The sequence below is a fragment of the Tympanuchus pallidicinctus genome, unplaced genomic scaffold (genome assembly GCF_026119805.1).
Source record: "Tympanuchus pallidicinctus isolate F22 unplaced genomic scaffold, pur_lepc_1.0 scaffold20, whole genome shotgun sequence".
Taxonomy (NCBI): Eukaryota; Metazoa; Chordata; class Aves; order Galliformes; family Phasianidae; genus Tympanuchus; species Tympanuchus pallidicinctus.
In genome coordinates, this window is record NW_026294722.1 from 8,513,341 (window position 1) to 8,532,173 (window position 18,833).

The 18,833-nt window shown below is 52.5% G+C and overlaps 1 protein-coding gene and 1 long non-coding RNA gene across 4 annotated transcripts in view; one reads left to right on the forward strand and one right to left on the reverse strand.

Moving 5' to 3' along the window:
• HNF4A (hepatocyte nuclear factor 4 alpha) overlaps positions 1-18,833 on the forward strand; it is a 29,432-nt gene that overhangs the window by 2,361 nt on the left and 8,238 nt on the right. The window contains exons 1-4 of one of the 3 annotated variants that reach the window (XM_052684032.1): positions 10,650-10,911; positions 14,204-14,381; positions 15,709-15,803; positions 17,798-17,904. In XM_052684032.1, coding sequence (XP_052539992.1) covers positions 10,791-10,911; positions 14,204-14,381; positions 15,709-15,803; positions 17,798-17,904 — 501 coding nt within the window. In that variant the 5' untranslated portion in view covers positions 10,650-10,790. Of the gene's footprint in view, positions 1-10,649; positions 10,912-14,203; positions 14,382-15,708; positions 15,804-17,797; positions 17,905-18,833 lie in introns of those variants that run through there. The other 2 variants (XM_052684033.1, XM_052684034.1) reach the window with 2 other exon arrangements.
• Positions 1,297-7,822, reverse strand: LOC128081109 (uncharacterized). The gene is made up of 3 exons (XR_008207000.1): positions 7,590-7,822; positions 4,518-5,090; positions 1,297-2,806 (listed from the first exon to the last, which is right to left on the reverse strand). It is a non-coding gene; the product is annotated as an uncharacterized LOC128081109 (long non-coding RNA).

The following is an 18,833-nucleotide window of genomic DNA, read 5'->3' on the forward strand; positions in this document are numbered from 1 at the left end:
GGCCTCGCGAGGGGGAGGTAGAAAAATAGTTATAAAAGAGAAAGACAGGCCTCCCAGGCTGCAGCAAGAGGAGACTCAGACTGTTGGCAGAAGGAGGGGAGTCCTCATAAACTAAACGGGTGAAAAAGTCATCCAAATAGAGGTGGAGGAAGGGCTGGCGGGGCTGGGGCATGTTCAGCATCCTCACTAGCACCCGCCAGGGGCTGCAGGACAGAGAGAGGGGTGTGGGCGTGCTCAGTGTGCAGCTTCTCTTCTCTCTGCTTTTATCCTCCTCCTGATGAGACTGCAGCAACCAGGGCAATTGCCCTGAACCCCAGCACGGCCAGCACCGCTCCAACGTACTTTGGGAGCAGCTGGCAGCACCAGGGATGCCCTGCCCTGGTGGTTTCAGCAGGCAGCAGCGCATAATTGGGGCGAGCTCAGCAAAGCAGCTTTGGAAACCAGCTGAAAAATGCGAGACGTCAGAGCTGCTCAGGCATTTCGGTCAGATGTGGTGAATAATTTCTGCTGAAGAACAGAAAAGCAGGCAGAATTTCTAAATATTTTTGCTTTTCCCTGTGAAGTAACTACTTTTCACTGCAAAATGGATTTCATTTTTCATAAGCTTCCATTAGATACAACTCAAACTTAGCGTTGTTCCCCTTGAACTCACATCAGCTACTTCTTAATACCTCTGTTTATTCCTTGGCCATTGCATGAGGATTGCAGGGTCTGCTGGGTGCTGGGACTGCTTTTGGCTTGTGGTGGCCGTAATGTCAGTGCTGGGGGGGCATTTACAGGGACCAGAAGCAGCTGAGCAGGATCTCGCAGCAAGCACTGGATGGAAGCAAAAGGAATGATCAATTAGCTGCACTGGTTGGATCTGGAGGGCTGTTTGCTGGAGCCTGGTGGAGGTTTCTCTGGGCACAGCAGAGCTGGGGACGCTCCCAGCACACCGAGAAGTGCCACTTCCTCTGCTCCAGGGCAGCAGCACACCTTGTCCTCAGCTTTGCTTGAGAACATGACAGTATTTTCTATGAGGCAAAGAGAACAGAAGCACTACTGTGCAGTGTTATTTGCAGCAGGAGCAGGGCCAGAAGTGCTGGGGTAGTTCATAGGGCAGAGGGGGTTTGTGGAGCACAGTGAGAGTCTGGAAGTGTCAGGGTTAGAACATAGCAAAATGCTGCAAAAAAAACCATCGACAACTGTTTGGGCTCCTTCTCTGTTTGCTTTCCTCAAATATTCAAGCAAACAAGTTTCCTGGCAGAAATATTTGTGGAAATAACAAATGTAGCAGGATTTTCATAGAAGGCAAACTTCAAGGCAGTGGCTGTATTGTGAACCCAAATCTGATGACTCAGCTCACCGGTATCGGGTAGAGGCACCACATTCCCTCCGGGGCTCCTGAGCTCAGCCAGGAGCAATCACTGCCAGGAATGGCTCATGTCCAACTCCAGCCTGAGCATCAACAGAAATCACCCAGGAAATCCCCTCAGGATAAGTAAGCCTGAAAATAATAATGATGTGCTCGAGAAGATGCCCCAGTGCTTCACAAGAAGCAGCTTCCTGCAGAGCTGTGTCTATGGAGAGGCACCAGCTGAGGAGTGGAACCTCCAAAAAGCCGTGACCAGAGTTCCCATCCCAAATGCTGCAGCCACTAGAGGGACTCCAGCTGCAGCCTGTGGGGCCAGGAGCCCCAGTAGCAGGGTGGGTGGGGACCATTGCCATGGACCCTCAGAGCCCCCAGCATGGGCACAGCCAGTGCTAGCAACTCCAGTGGGATGAGGAGCAGAGGTGGGGAATGTGTGAAAGCTCAGGTCACCACGCATAGGACATCTCCAAGACAGTGGTCTGGGAGCTCCAACACTTCCTCCAGACGTCCAAGCCGTTTTTCATATCAGCTGTCATCACAAGCCTGTGAGGTCTCTCCCCTCACCTTGCTCATCCCATCCCAGCTGGCCAGGAAGCAGCTCTCCCAGCACCTTCCTCACAGCTTTGACCACATATATATACCCCAAAACTCACCTGTAGACTGTGTGGCTTGGCGCCCAGCACTGGGCACAGGCACCCAAACCCCCCAGCACAGGACAAGTGGGTACCTTTCACCTGGCTCTGAACAGCAAAGCTGTCCCAGCATGGGTGTGTGCGAGATTTTATAGGTGATAACCCCTGGGAAAGTGGGAAACGCGGGGAGAGCTGTACACTCAGCTTCCTGGCATGGCTCAACGTTCTGCTTAAGAGAGCCAATGTCAACAGATAGCCCTGAAGGAAGGAGCAAAACCAAATACATGGGCACTTCTCAGAACAAGAGCTGTAAAACCTGCGCAAACCTGAACAAGTGGCACGACGCTCTTTTTATGTGGTCAGAATCAATAGTCGAGCCCACTCAACATGTTTGCTGACACACACAGCAGCATTTATGGCCCAGCACCGTAACGGAGCCTGCAGGGCTCAGCTCCATGTGCCACGCTCGGCCATCTCGTTCCCTTTCGCTCTGATGGGATGCTTGGAATTCTGCTGCACGGCACAGCCTCGTGCCCTGCGGCAGAACGTGTGTCCCAGCGGTGCTCAGGGGTGGAGGCTTTGCCACACAAGGGCATCCTGGTGGAAGCTGAGGTGGGTGCTGCCGCAGGTTTGTGTCGGCGTCTGCCACCGGCTGGGAGAAACCACTGTGTACAGGGTGTGTCCCTGTTCCAGGCGTGGAAACCGATGGGTGAAGGGAGGTGTCACGGGGTTACGGGCAGTTCAGCCCCAGCCCTGCCTCCAGGCAGCGTCTGTGGCTGCTCCGGGCCCATGTCTGTCACTGTGGGGCAGGGTATCTGCAGGGCTGGGGTCATAGAATCGTAGAGGTTAGAAAAGATCATGAAGATCCCCAAGTCCAACCCCAACCCAGGCCATCATGCCCTCTAACCCAGGTCCATCAGTGCCACATCTTCATGGTTCCTGAACACCTCCAGGGACGGTGACTCCCGCAACTTCCTGGGCAGCTGTGGCACTGCATCACTGCTCTTTCTGAAAATACATTTACCCAAATCTCCAACCTCACCGCTCCCCTGGAGGGGCTCTGGCCACCCCTCCCGGTCCCACATCTCCTACCAAGTGCCCTCCTGAAACCTCAAAGTCAAACTGAATCTTCCTCCCATCTCCAGACAGTGCCTTCTTTCGAAGCAAAGTGTCACTCCTGATCCACAACTCACCAGGAGCCTTCTGGCAGCTCTTGGCAGCTGTGTGTGCTCCCAATGGACTCAGATGAGCCCCAGGCAACCCTGGATGGGAGCAGAGACTCACAGAGGTGGGACAGGGACAATCCAGTAAGGATTTTTTGCCATCTTGGACTTGTACCTTCAAGATGGCACTGAGAGGGGCTAGAGATTAGGTTTTATGTCTTTTGGCAGTTGGAAAATTCCTTCTTTCCTGGTGGGCTCAGCCATGGCACAAGGCACGAGCAGGGATCTCGCTCGCTGAAAGCTCAGGTTGTCTGGGACACGCAGTCCCTCGTTCCCATCAAGGGGATCCAATCTGCAGAGCTTCTCACCAAACATCAGCCCCCAGAGCTTTCCAGGTCCCAGTTCTTTAGGAGAGGACTGGGGCAGCACAGGGCAGCAGAGCTCCTGCAGTGCTGACACCAGGGGTAGCTTGAACCTTAGGATTCAATGCCCTACAAGCACAGAGCTGAAGGCTGCCCAGAGATGGGGCACCCCACGAGCAGCACCCACCTGCCGGCCCGTGTAACGCCGTGCCCGTGTGGCTGGGAGCTGACACAGAGGTTGTTTCTCAAGGATATCGGGTTATGGGTATTTATATAGAAACATTTTAAAGTGAAAGCTCCCAGCCTCTCCCACAAGGCCAGACCCGCTCCTGTTGTTAAACGCGCTCAGGCACATTTTCCATCCAGCCTCCAAAGCTGCACGCAGGATCAGGCAGCCCTGCACGCAGAGACACTGCAGCAGGCCAGAGCTCAGGCGAGGGCAGCTCTGCAAGGTGGCCCGGGGAGCCCCGAGCACTGCTGTGGGCACCGGGAACGGGGCACAGACCCAGAGCCACCTTATAATTCCCTCCGGGCAGCTTCCAGAACCCTTTAAAACCTGCAGCTCTGCGGCACAAACTCCTGCTCCCCATCAAATCTCATTGTGACCAGCATTAAAGGATTAGCCGATCCCACACCAGCTCCCACTTGGGCATGGCTCTCTCCCCGCAGCCCGCCGGGGGGTCTCCAGCTGCACGGCCCTGCGCAAGGCTGAGACTCTCTAGCTCTGCCCATGGAGCAGAGCGGTGGAAGATGAATGGCAGCAGATGTCACCCACTCCGGGCAACACCAGGTACCCACTCGCACGCTGGCCTTGTGCTTCCCCCCATCCAGGGGGACATCGGTGCTGAGGAGTGGGGGGAGAGGCTGCCTGCAGCTTATTGTGGGGTGCTGTTATTTGGGCAATTCTTGCAAGCAGGGTTTGTGCTCATAAGAGCTGCATGTTCTGAGCCACGAGATGGGCTCCCTGTGCTGGGGGAGGCACGCGGTGGGAGCTGCTCCGGGCACATACCTGTACCCTGCATCAGCTGGTGATTGATTTAGAAAAGCTTATGGCTTTGGCATTCATGATACGTTTACTAGAAATGGTTCGTTTCCTCAAATGATGTCGTTTATGGTCATACTATATTTTAATTTCTTTATGGCTGAAGAGGCCAATGGCACTGAGCCATGCAGCAGTGCTAAGGGACAAATAATAACGTTATTCTCTCTTGGAGACATAGGTCAAAAACTTAAAGCGGAATTAGCAGTTTGTCATGCTGCTTTTTAGCAGTGGGTGCTGCAGTGTCCTGGCAGAGTGGCTTTGGGGACTGTTGAGATGAGTGGTCCCCTCCCCTGGGCTGCCCAGGGAGTGCACAACTTGCACGCTGAGCATTCAGACACGGCCACACCTTGCGTGCTGCTGCAGCCTTTCAGTTCCGTGACAGTAAGCAGGAGTGCTGCAGAGGTGTCTGCCGTGGTGTCCGTGGGCTGCAGGTGCCACCAGTGAGCTCCTGGTGGTGGTTCCTCCTGTTTGCTCCTCTGGCCGTTGTTCTGTCAGAAGATTGAGGACATCAGGGACAGCCCAGGTTATTCAGTCACACTCCTGTAGAGAGAAAAGCCATTTTCAGAAACTAGTCCAGAAACTAGAAGCTCTCAAATTTTAACTCTCCACGACCTATACCTTTTCTAGGATCCAACCAGCTCCCACCTCTGGCAGCCCTTGTCCTTCCAGCACTGCCTCCCTTCACACACATGTGGCCCTTTCCTCACATGTTCCCCTAGAAGGAAGGCAGCTCGAGCACTCAGGTCCACCGGGTTCAGCACGATGCTTCTCACCCTGAGGAACTCTGAGCTGGGATGCCCGTCCTCTGAGGACGCGGCGTCAGAGCTCCCCTGCACTGCCCTGCTGCTGCCTGCAGCTCTCCAGTCAGTCCCAGAGCAGTTCTGCAGCTGCTTGCCCTAATTCCATGAGCTAAAAAGGGCCGATCCTGTGAGCCCCAGCAGTGAATGGAGGTCACCAGCAGGTGCTGATGAAATTCCCTTCGCTAAAAGATAAAAAAATTCCAAAAAATAGAAGAGAAAAAAAAGGTAAAACTTGCTGTGTAACCTTTGTTGATTTTGGCTGTTCTCCTCACTCTATTTCTCCACCAGCTGGAATGACCCCAAGCCGTTGCACGTGTATAAAGAACATCAGGTATCAAGTCAATGAAACAGAGGGCCATGGCTGCCCGTTGCTCCTTGCAGAGCACAGAGCCCTGCAGGAAACCTAGCAGCAAGCTTGCTCTCTAGCACCACTGTTTCTTCTCCACGCCTTCTGTTCCCCTACAGACTGGAGCTGAAACTGCTAGATCTGAGCTGAGCACCTGCTGACACACAGCAAATCCGAAACACCACAGAGCAGCTCCGTTCTGGAGCTTCTCTTGACTTCCTCCCAGATGGGCAGCAGCCTCCTGGGAAAGCTTCTGGGTTTCCGTTCGGTTGTGTTTGGGATTCAGTGCAGTGCTCCCAGCTGACAGGGCTTCAGGTGGGACAGCAGGGATCAGAGGTGAAAGCTGTGACTTGGGCTGAGCTGCAGTCTGCAGTGTGATGGGATGGGATGAATGCAATAGTCCCTCTTACTTGCTTGTTCTCATGGTCTGATTTTGCATAAAAACACAGCAGTCAGATTTTCAGAGCACACACCAGCATGCCAATACTGTTCTTAAGGGCTGCAGTGCAGCCAGAGCGATTGCAAATACAAACCAGCTGGGCAAATGCTCCGATGTTTCTGAGAGCAGCTGCCATCCTGAGAGCAGCTCAAACTTTCTTTGTTTCTACTGTCCTTGCAGAACAACAGCTCCTAGGAGCAACAACTATTACTTCCTCAAGTTCAGACCTTTGTTAGTCAGCACAATAAACCCTTTTCTGCTCCTGGGATGAAAGTAGCACAGTGTTATCGCTGAAGCAGTGTATGCTGAAATGCTCTGTCTGTCCCCGTGTTCATAGCAGCTATTTATTTCAGCTTCATTAATGGCCTCCAGCTCCAACATCCATCCCAGCTTCAGCTGAAGCACGTATTGCTCTGGGAGAGGATTTGAGTGGAGCCATCTACCTCCTTTGAGGTGTTTGTTACACATGTCCAAACGTTGCCTCAATTCACTGTGAGATGACCATAGAATCATAGAATAGCTTGGGTTGGAAGGGACCTCAGGGATCATCAAGTTGCAATTCCCTGCCCCTGGTGATTTTATGGCGTGGGTTATTCTGGTTGGTTTGGGGGCTTCCAATTTCGGCACTGGTGAGGAATGTCCTGAGCTCGTCTCCATCCAACTCCATCAGTGCAGTGCTGATCTTCACCCAGCACCTGTCCCAGCCACAGCCACTGCAGCTTCAGCGATGGGGAAAATAAAGCACCATGAGTCATGTGCTGTAGAGCAGGGAGATAAAGTGCTGCAGCCCCCTGCATGCTCCGTGGAGCTGCTTGTGAACACACCAACACTGCTCCGCGAGTCACAGCGCTCCGAGGCAGAAAGCAAAGGGGTTTGGCAGTGTGGCCTAAGTAGCCCTGTTTACAGAAAGTCTGACAAAACACGAGCCCTTGGCTTTATCTTTCCCATTTGGAAATAGCCACAGAGCAAATATACCTAAGGCATGAAGGGAGGGGGATTCGTATTGACTTTAGAAAAAGCTGTTCTTTAAAAACAGGAACAAACTCTCATCCCCGAGGTGTGTGCATGGGTGCTGGATCCAAAAGTGCTGTGCGGGGTTACAGCCTGCCTGCTAACCTGTGTCACTTCTGTGTGAACAAGTCATGCAGTAAACTGCTCTCTGTTAATTTTTTAATGCAGAATAAACAGGTCAAGAAATGATTAGCATGAGAATAAGTTGAGCTTAATCAGGAGAATCGGAAAAGATGAGAGGGAAGAGGCAAACCGGAGTTATCAGTTAACCATATGGAGAGGTTCTGCCTCCAAGAGTGTCCTCCTTCTGAAGCTGCCTACCTTTCCCTTCTCTAATTTCAATGATGAGCTAAAATTGCTGGTATAAGCACAATGGAAGCCCTTGTTTCACCTTCTTGTTTTCTATGGCTGCCCAAATGGATTGCAGGTGATAAGGCTCCTACCTGGTCGCTACAGATGGCCGTCTCCATTCCGCCTTCAGGAAGGAAGCTGCTGAAGTGAGGGCTGAAAGGCACAAAATCCACGTTCAGCACATTGGAGTGCTCTGCTCTGGTGCAAAAGTGGTGGCGCGATCCTGGCAGAGCAGAGACACGCGTGGGCAAGGGGAAACGCAGCCCTCGGGACTGCTTGGAGTTTGGTCAGTGGCTGCAGATCTATATTCTCAGATAGGCAGGACTTTGTCCACAAACTGGAATTTGAAATTTCAAAGGGGAGTTAAAAAAAAAACAACAGAAGGGACCTTTGCATGTGTGGGGATGACTGCGCCGTGACGTTCTCTGGGACTGTTGTTTCATGTCTGGTTCCTCAGTTCTGTGCTTCCCCACCTGCTTGCTTGGTGGAACAGCAGTGGCCTCAAAGGGCTGCCTGAAAAGCCCTGGCCTTGTTCACAGCTTTCCTGCACTAGGGATGCTCGAGATCCAATGAGACAAAACCCTGAGCAGCCCATGATGCTCTCAGCAGGCCCTGTGTGGTACGTGAGACTCCTGAGGTCCCCTTCAACCTGAATTGTCCTTCGGTCCTACAGCACTCCATTGTGGAGGAGCCCTGTGAGAGGCTCACCCACCTGAAACCAGGAGCTAGCAAGCATGGTATACCGAATGGAATCACCATAAACACTCCATTAAATAATCTATTCCTGATCCTCATCTACTGATAAGCACAGATCTTATTTTCAGGGAATTCCCTTTTGCTTGGGATTAATTTGCCAAATATATAAAGTGGAATTAGTGTCATGAGGTGCTGCAGTGGAAAAAGACAGGAGGATTTATTGCTCAGCTGACAAAAATCAAATATTCACTTAGCACAGAAGGCTGCACGTCCTGGGGCTGTAATGGCTCCTCTACAGCCATCTCCTGGCATAGCTGGAGGGTACAAAAAAACCCATCTCCATCCCAAAGCAACTGCGGCACATCGTGGTCCTATTAACTACTGCAGGGCATGGTGACATTGGCAAGCTGTCCCCAAAAGCTACTGTGTGGGGATGTGGGACAGAGATGAGGGCTCCCAGCATCCCAGTTTGCAGGCAGGGTCTCTATACCATGAGCCCATCCCCAGGGCAAAGGAAGTGCACAATGTCCTTCACCCCAGTGCTGAGACAAGGGTTTTGTGAGGGGGCACCAGTAGCAACAAAATGACAGCCCACACAAATATGCAGATGGAAAGCCCTGCCCCGTGAGCCACCTAATGCTCCCCAAACTTCCCTGCTCCTTATCTGCCTCTCCTGCACACAGTGCCTCTCCGTCTTCTGTTCCTGGCCCTCTTAATCCTTCCTGCCCTAGGAGCAAATGGCCTTATTTTGTCAGCAGGCTATTGAAGCAAAAGGGTTGTTTTGCTGAATGGAGCAAAACGGGCCATGCTTTTATGGTATTTTACTAGACACTGTGGCAAATCCTGCACATATTTGACCAAGTGTCTGTAGCATTTATCTAATCAAAGGGATCACCGTGGCCTGAGCAGGGCTGGGACGGAGGTCCCTGGGATGAGGCCACCGCGGGGCTGTGCTCTGCCTCAGCACCTCCACCCTGGCGCACATCATTACAACAGTTTTGGCTGAGGGCTGTTGATGCCAAAGGGAAGAACCACTGACCACAGAAGTGTAGAGACTATTTTCCCTGAAGAAAAGGATCACCTACTGTCAGCCCTAAATAAGAAATCAGGAGCTTTCCCTTGCTCTCTGCTTTGCTCCTGCAGATCTGTAGCCTTAAGATAAAAGTACCCCTTGGTACATGATGCTTTTGGGAGACAAGGACTGCTTGAACAATCCTCAGTGCTTTTAAATGTGATAAGCAAATCATTGCACCAACAGTACGTATCGCTGCGGGGCCAGGGACCTCAGGGCCACACCATGGCTAGGAGGGCTTGGGAAGCTAGGGCTGTACTGGCGCACTAAGAAGCACAAACACAAGCAAGTTTGGAGCCCAAATTGGCAGCGTGTGGCCTCGGTCACCTGGTACTGATTGTGAAATCAAGGGGAGGTTTTCAATGCAGAGCAAGCTGATGCTGAATCATTAATTGCTTGTTTTCCTGTGCCATCCAGACGACGCCATTGGGTAATCAATTAAATCTTGCATTGTCATGTGGTGCAAATTGCACTGAAACTTGTCAGCCCTGTAGAGGGCAAGCAGGGGGCCCAGAGAGCTCCTGGGTGGGCAGGAGGGAAGCAGGAGCCCTGCTGCTTGCTGCTGCTCAGTGGGGTTCTGACACAAGGCCATGGTGATGCCAGCAGGCTTGATGCAGCAGAGAGCTCTGCTTGGCTGAATTCATAGAAGGAAAAGTCATGCTGCAGAGTCAAGCCCTGCTGTGCCATAAAACACCCAATGAAACTTTTAAGAGGCCAAAGCCAGGCCAGGGTGTGCCCAACAGCGGGCAGCCCATTGCCAGCACAGCGCAGCCCAGCTGTGCCCAGTGCACCCTGCCAGCCCCGCTCGTCCCTGCACTGTCCCCTCCATTGCGTGCCTGGCACTCAGGAAAACGCTCACCCCAAAGGTTGTTTAGGCACAGCTCAGGAGCGGGACCTGTTTATAGGGCATTCAGCCCCTGTAAAACTGGGTTTATAGGGAAGTAAAATGAGTCCTACGTTGTTACTTTGCATAGCAACGTGTAAATCGCAGTGCGGGCGCTGACCTTCCCTGGGAGGGAAAGGGAGAGGAAGGAAAATGCTTTGGGAGGGAGGGAGGGAGCGAAGGCAAAGAGGGGAATGCAGAGGTAGAAGTGGGGCACAAACTTGTTCCCCAGGCAGGGATTTTTCCAGCCTTCCCCCCACTGGCGCAGCCCAGCACCAAGGTCGACAGCCCCGCAAAGGTGTTCCCTGAGCGGTGAGTGCTTCTGCCCATGGGTTCCTGGGAGCTGGGATCAGCACAGCGCCTCGAGATGCAATCATAAACAGTCAACAAGAATCACTGCTGCTCCACCAAAAAAAAAAAAACAACCAACAGCCATGCAGCGTTAGCAGTGGGTGAGATGATTAAAGATTAACCCCTGCCTCCACCCCTCTGAGGAGTATAGGCCTTGAGGCTCAGCAAATCCTTTCAGAGAAATATTTGAAATAAAAGACAACAGATAGGGGACGCAGTGAAGGCAGAGAGAGGCAGTAGGGCCAATAGCCTCGGACAAGGGAATCGGCACGATCTGGCCCGTGTTTGCCGATGATAATGCGCCTTTCCAAAGCCCTGATAGACATGGAGATGGCCGATTATAGCGCGGCGCTGGACCCGGCGTACACCACCCTGGAGTTTGAGAACATGCAGGTGCTGGCCATGGGCAGCGGTAAGTCCCCTCCGGCGGTGATGGGGCGAGTGGGGCTGCAGGGGGACACGTCCCCAGGGCAGTCAGCGAATGGCTTGGGGAGGGCGGGGGGCACGGCGGGGGTCCTGCTGCCCCCAGAGGGAAAGAGAGGTGGCTGAGGGGTGCCCTGGCGCCTAGGGGATGGGATCTGTGGTCCTCAGCAGCCTTCAGCCTGAGCTGAGGGCAGATGGGTCTTGCCACTCCCAGGCTCCCACGGAAAGGAAAAAAAGAACCATTTTGCCAACAGAATGCTACCCGTGGCTCAGCAGAAAGCCAGCTCCGAGGCAGAAAGCCAGCCCTGTCCATGTAGGAGCAGCTGTAGCTGGATCTTCCCAACAGCAGAAAGCTGCTTGCTGCCTGGCCAGGGTGCAAATCATCCCAAAATGCCACCCAAGGGCTGCCCCAGGGCTGCTCTGAGACCACGACCCTGCAGTGCTGCTGTGCAGGGGGAGCATGGGGCCACAGTGCTGCAGTGCTGGAGGTGGCCCAGGCTGGAAGGGGGACAGCAGCCCTGGCTAGGGAGAGATGGGCCCCCTCAGCAAGGTGGCATCACATTGAACTCACTAGGATTTGCAACAGTGGCCCATCCATTTGAGAACCAAGGATTCTGCTTGATCAGATGCCCAGTGATAACAGGAGATTCCTCTCCAAGTCCCCCCTAAAGTCTCTCTAAATACACAGTTAATGACTAAACTAAGCATACTGCAGAAAGTGACCCACAGGCCCTTTTTCCCCTCTCTCCATGCCACCCCTTTCCCACAGGGCAGTACCTGCAGCACAGCTTTCTGCAGGATGGAACTCCACTCCCCTTGGAGCTGCACATTCCCCTGCCCAGGCCTGGCCCTACCCACCCCAAAGCCACCCCTCAGCCCCACCAGCGAGCAGCAGGACCTTTAGGATAAGGCACAGCTCCGCTCCCAGGAGTGAGAAGCCAGGGGAGCTGCCCCGCACAGGGGCTGTGAGCTGGGCTCCGCTAGGTCGGGGATTCTACAGGTCTAGCTCAGGCACAGTGCCACATCCCACAGCCTATGGGCAGATGAGCCAGCTGGGTTATGGGGCACTGGCTCTGCTCTGCATGTGCCCAGCTCCTGGCAGGGGGCAGGTCCCACACAAATTAACTGTAACTCCAAATGAATGGCTATTAAACTCACTTCACCACAGCAGCCGGGAGCCCACGTTTCTGTCATTATAAAAGCAAGCTTAATTGGAAAGTTATCCATTAAGAAATAATTCCATTTTTGGTCAGCTCTTAGACCAAGAGGGTGTGATTTCTTTGGTAACTTCTTTACCCATTTGCAGCATGAAACACAAGCTGCTAGGAGGGATTTATGTGAACTATCACAGACAGATGAGCAGAGTGACTGGATATGGATTGGCTCTGTTTTCCTCCCTGTTGCAAAGTTCTATGTCTAGATGAAACCGAAAATTTAACTTTCTTCCCGGAAGAAGCGTCATCCAGCTGAGCCCTCTGGGTGCAATCAGAGGAGGGATCTGGGAGGAAAGCTGCTTGCTCTGCCCTGCAGAAGCGAGGGACACATGGGCCTGGCGCTGAGGAGCAGAGGAAAGAGCGTCCTGAGCTGGCACAGGAACACAGCACCTCAGCCCTGCGGTACAGCAGGGTGTGCCAGGCCCAGAGGGAACAAACTGTGACTCAGGAGAGCAATAGAAGAGGGATGTGAGGAATTAGAAAGAAAGCAGGCAGGGAAATGAGAGCTGCCACCAGAGCTGGAGGAGATGCCCTGCATAAGCTCACTGCTAGGATCACAGCATGCACTTCAGGTCACTTGTACCCACACATCTGCATCAAGGGACAGCATGAGAAGGCTGCATACCTCCTGCTGCAGAGTCCACTACAACCCCTTTCCTGCTAAGCAGAAACTAAAGTTGAAGTCCTACGACTGATGTACCACCTTAGCCCTCTCCAACACACAGACCCCAGCCAGCAAAGACAATCCCCCCATCCTGAGACTAGCCCTCTCAGGGCATTTATCCTTCTGCAGCCACTCTCTGATGGGAGCCAGGTGGGAGCAGCTGCAGCCCTTTTGGGTAAGCGTTAACTGCATCTCTGCCAAACCCAAGGGGGGTGTGGGGAGGGAGAAGGTGAGAGGGGAGATGAGGAGCACTGAGCTGTTCCCTATAACCCTGGGGAGGTCAGTGCTCACCCCTCAAAGTGGCTGCCAGATCCTCAGAAATGCAAGGTGAACAATCTCTGGGAGCCCCATTGGTTGTGCAATGCCCACCTCTGTGCTATGGGATGCAGGCTGGGTAACGAGCAGTGCCTTAAAGGTCCTCTTTGTGATTCTGTCATGCTCTTAGCCTCTGTTGGCTTGCTGATCTCCACTACTGTCCTTTGAGGGGGCTGTTGGGATCACTGTACTTCAGTATTGAAATCTCAGAAGGTTTCTATGGCTTTGTAGATCCTAGGTATCATTTGCAAATGGGACTTTCTCTGAGTCCCATGCTGATACAAGAAAATGTGCCTGGGAGGGGACAATTAGATCACCTGAATAATGAGCTGATCCCTTCAGCCTTGAGGTTTGTTTGGCTTGCTGGAGGGATTTTAGTGTAGGGTTGTATGGTTTTGCTTTCAGCCTTTCAGGTGTCCTCTCCTACCCGGGCTGCTCCCATTCCCCATCCTCCCAAAAACACAGTATACATGCCAGCCCCCTTACAGCTTGTAAGGACTGCAGGGTGCATCTCATGTCCCATACTCTGGAAGATACCCAGCATACAGCCTTTTCCATGTTATAGTGCTGTCCTTTCTGGGTTGGCTCCATCAGTCCTTCTTTGCACGGTTAGTGTTGTGCCCACAAGTTCTCCAGCTGAAGCCTTATGCAATTATTATGCACTGATAGCCTCTTTCACTTGAAGCCTCTTTCAGGGCCGTAACACCATCACCTCACTATCAAACCAGCAGCTCATCCCAAGCTGTAAAACCTCAGCTCTAACTGCACCAACTCATTCTCTGGCCAAGCTGTAGATGCCAAAAGCATCTGCAAATCCCCCAGGAATTTTGGCTGTGCTTTGTGACAGCTGCAAACAGGTTTCTGCATAGCCTGAAGGCATTGCTGGTGTCGAGCTTTGGGAAGAGCTGCTTGCCCTGGCACACCAGCGGCATTAGCACATTCTAGATGCAATGACTTAGGATACCCAGAGCACCCATCACTGCTTGTGAACTGCTGCAGGTGCCCAGTTCTTCAGAAAATCACTGGAAAAGGAGTTAGGAGATGTTAGCTGTCTGTCTCACTGTGTTCTTGCTGTGTCCTTTCCCAAGCAGACACATCTCCATCAGAAGCAGCCAACCTCAACACCTCCAACAGCATTGGGGTGAGTGCACTGTGTGCCATCTGCGGGGACCGTGCCACAGGGAAGCACTACGGGGCTTCCAGCTGCGATGGCTGCAAAGGCTTCTTCAGGAGGAGTGTGCGGAAGAACCACATGTACTCCTGCAGGTAAGGACAGAGGGGGACAAGGCATCCCCCAGCAGCTGTGCAGCAAAGCTGAGTTCTGCAGCTTTGCAGAAGAGTGCAAAGAATGCCCTTCATTCTCTCCATATTCTCCAGTGTCTTCCTTGACCTCTGGCTGGAAAGAGTCAGGTGCACGGAAGAGCTCTTGCTCTGACACTTCTCTGGCAACATGCTGGTAATGCAGCATGCCCATCTCTGCGTGTCCCGTGACAGGATAGGACAAGCATGTTGCTCGTACCACTCACACACTGTACCTTGTGCTGCTAGTACAAGGCCCTCAGCTCCGCTGTGACATGCTGCTTGCTGCTCTGAGCAGCTGAGACTGAGAGGTTTGCAGTGGAAATCAAGAATCCTCAGCTTAGAGTGTCAGAATCACTCTGATTTTTTGTGTGATCCACTCCTGACAGCCACTTGATGAGTGTGAGCAGCAAGATCACTCTAAAAATTTGAGCAATAAGCTCTGGACTTAGCAGTGTACGTGAAGCACACGGTTGCTTGCAACCCAGGGCTGTTTAGGATGTCTGCCCAGGAAGCCCCCTCTCCACAGCTCCAGTGGGAAAAGCCAAGGCTCCCAGTTCTCTTGACACCAGATCTTTTATGGCAGTGCTTAAAGATCTGCTTTCTGGCATCTATTTGAGCAAATCTTAACTTAGGGTTTTCAAAAGCGTGTTACAAACAAGCCTTTTCAGAGCTACAGAACTCTGCATGGCTGGAAGCCCTTCCAGAGATCTTTATGCCTTTGTCTTTGCAAGCTTGATCAATCAGCAGCAAATTAGAGCATATCTGCAAGTGAAATTCACGCTGGAAATGGCTACCAGGCTTATGCTGCATACAGAAGATCGGTGTAATGCACCGTCATCTGCAATCAATGTGGTGATACAAGTGGGTAGGAAGGAGCTGGGTGCTTGCCATCTCCTCTCTGAAGCACGGGCAGCTCAGAGCTGTTTGTGTGCCAGTGATGCCGTCCAGAGGTCAGCAGGAACCTCCTGGAGCCAACAATGCCTTGGAGAGATGTGGGGACTTCTGCCTCTCCTCTCCTCTCCTCTCCTCTCCTCTCCTCTCCTCTCCTCTCCTCTCCTCTCCTCTCCTCTCCTCTCCTCTCCTCTCCTCTCCTCTCCTCTCCTCTCCTCTCCTCTCCTCTCCTCTCCTCTCCTCTCCTCTCCTCTCCTCTCCTCTCCTCTCCTCTCCTCTCCTCTCCTCTCCTCTCCTCTCCTCTCCTCTCCTCTCCTCTCCTCTCCTCTCCTCTCCTCTCCTCTCCTCTCCTCTCCACAGGCTCAATCCCACTGCTCCTCACACCTCTGTTTCTCCGCAGGTTTAACAGGCAGTGTGTGGTAGACAAAGACAAAAGAAACCAGTGCCGATACTGCAGGCTTAAGAAGTGCTTCCGAGCAGGGATGAAGAAGGAAGGTGGGTGCCTTCCCCTCCCTGCCCTCAGCACAGACCAGCCCTCCCTCATGGCAGGCAGGGAGATATTGGCTGTTGCCATGAGCCCTGTGAAGGCCCAGCTGCCCACTTCAAGCCGCACAGAACCCTTGCACTCGGTTAAGGTTCCCAGCAAAGCATGCAGGCTTTGTGTGCTCTCAAACTCATTCCAGGGGGCCTATTTAGATGCCAGCAAAGACAAAGCCAGGAGAGAGTCACAGGGCCATGCCCCATCTTGTACCTACAAGTCACATCCACAGCTTTCAGCTTGCTCACACTGAGATGCTTGAAGCTCAGAAGAGGTCTGAGTCATTCAGAAGCACTTTGGGAAAATTGCTGTGTCACCTACAAATCTGTGTCAGGACTGCAGAAAAGCATGCAGCAACCCTTTTGCCCCTCAGCTTGCTCACGTGGAGGTAGGTTCTTGTGGGCCCTATGCAGAGAGCTGAGTTGTGTCTGATACATCAGCCACAACAGAAAAGACCCAGGGCAAGGTGGAGCATTTCAGTTATAATTCTACCCGGGCTTGCATGGCCCAGGTGACCCCACTAACCTCCCTGCATCTCTGCCTCTGCAGCCTTCCAGGTCCCCACAAGCCAGATACAGTGGAGATAAATTCAGTCCCTGCTCAGCTCGCAGCAGCGCTCAGCATAGCAGGGACAACTGGGGCTGCCACTGGCCCTGTCAGCTGGTGGCCCCACTGGTGGCTCTGCTGGAGGAGAGACAAAAGCTGTGCCCCAAGGATGCCGGCCTGTGGGAAGGCCTCTGAGCAGGAACCCTTCTCCCTTATTACAGTAGATGAGGTGTTGAGAGGAACTGGGCTTGACTTTCTTGTAGAACACAGGAATCCTCCTCTCCCCGCAAAGCCCGCTCATCCCATGCCCAGAGCTTTGCTGCTGTCTGTTAATATTCAATAGAAGTTACATTAGGTGCATGACCAGCTAATACTGAGCAAACATTTGGAAAACATCATGGCGTGACTGAACTCGGGGGCCTGCTACTGATAACAAGCAGCATAACCTTGAGAGCTCCTATTTACAGCCGCTGACTGCAGGGCTTTGCTTCTGGCCCAGCCTCATTATTGCTTTTTATCAGGCAGATTTATACATTGAGAACGTATCAATCCAGAGAGCCGCCGGCCTAAGGAAGAGACTGTTCTCTTTCCCTTGCCATCGATCAATACCTTGTTTGAGCAGATGGCTTTGGGTGACTGCCTTGGCCGTGGTGAGTTACGGCCAGCCCACAGCCCCGTGGCACAGAGAGGCAAACTCTGCACTTCAGCATTGCTGCTGCTTCAGACTCATGGCCCAGGCCCTTCTCTAGAGCACACCAAGCAGGGAGGCATGCTGGGCTCATATCTGCCTGGGACTCTCTACATTAAGGTATAAAGGCTCTCTGTGGCTCTGCATAGATGCATAGGAGCTATTCTGCATTTCCTCCCTTACTGAAGCTGAGAGAGATGTTTGCAGCTGCACCTACGCAGCACAAGAGCTTCTCAAATGCAGCTCACAGATGTTGCACGGACAGATAAAATAGCCATGCAGATACCTGGCTACTTGACTTCACACATAAGCTTTGGGCTACCTGCGTGAGCATGGCCACACTCTCAAGCATTCCCCTAAGAAACAGATCCTATACCTTGAAATCAAAATACTGAGAAACAGATTCCTTGAGATGTAACTCCCCCATTGAACTTTGAAGGTTTTGAGTCAAGCACTGGGGTTCTGAAACACCCCAGTCCCCACAAAGCCAAGTATAGACAATGTGAAAAAGAATGAGCAAATGTAGTCAGCTCCTGCAGGCATCACGTCACAAACCAGACACAGCTGCACCTCTGCCTTGGCAGGCAGGGAAGCTAGGAAACTGCAGCTCAGGAAGTGGTCCAAAGCCTTGCGAAAGAGAACGCTACAAGAATCTGATAGCTTTTGCTGTGTGTTTCCATGAACAACCTGCATCTGTGCCAAAATCCTCTCTTGCAGCTGTACAAAATGAACGGGACCGAATCAGCACCCGAAGATCAAGTTATGAAGATGGCAGCTTGCCCTCCATCAACGTCTTACTGCAGGCAGAAGTCCTGGCACAACAGGTAGCTCTTCTTTCCTCTTCGGCTGATATAGGCACTAGGGCTGCTGAGTAGTTAACAGCTGAGTCTTCAAATTACCACCTCCTTTCTAAGTAACTTATCTGCCAATTCAACTCTGGTTTTTCAAAAGCATTTGTTACGTGAAACCAGCCCTTCAATGCTCCTTAAATTGTGCTGCAATAATAGCCAATGGTCTGTTCTGCACTGGGGAGTCTGCTGGAAGAGAAGTGGGCAGTGATTGCAATCCAAGGAGCTGTGACCTTGCACAGGCAGCCTCCCTTCTCCAGTGCCTGTCAGGAACTCCTGGTTTTTGGTTACCTGCACAGTTCCACAAGGAATCGGTTTCATGCTTCTTTTTTTTTAATGTAGATATTCTTTCCAGCGTTTTCTTGAAATTCCTGACTTCCACAAACATAGTGCCAAAGCTTACTTCCTAGAGCATTCACTGAATGGAAAACAGCTATTTAAAAATCCATCCCCTTGTCCTCATGGAAACAAAGACGGGTTCAAGCTGGAGCGGCAGTCCATGTTCATGTGGCCCTGCAGACGGCCCCCAGGACAGGAATCCATTCTAGGGATGGCTGGAAGGACACCCCCTTCAAGGGGGGATATGCCAGAAGGGCTGCAGGCCAAGCCTCTACAGCGGTGGCACGTCCAAGCTCATCCCGTGTCTCACTTCATCCTACACAGGTCCTAATGTATTTACATGCCCTCTGAAAATAACATTGGTGCTGCTCCCAGAGAGGTGAGATCATGGGGTCTTGAGACCTACAAGGGACGGGCATTCCTGGGGCCCTGAGTCCTGTAGTGGACACGAGGTGGAGGGTTCAAGTGGGGTCTGCTGATAAAACTACAGCTACTGACAAATGTAGGGGAGCTGTCACTCTCCCATAGAGCACAGACACATTCATTAAACAAGGCAGACTCCTGCA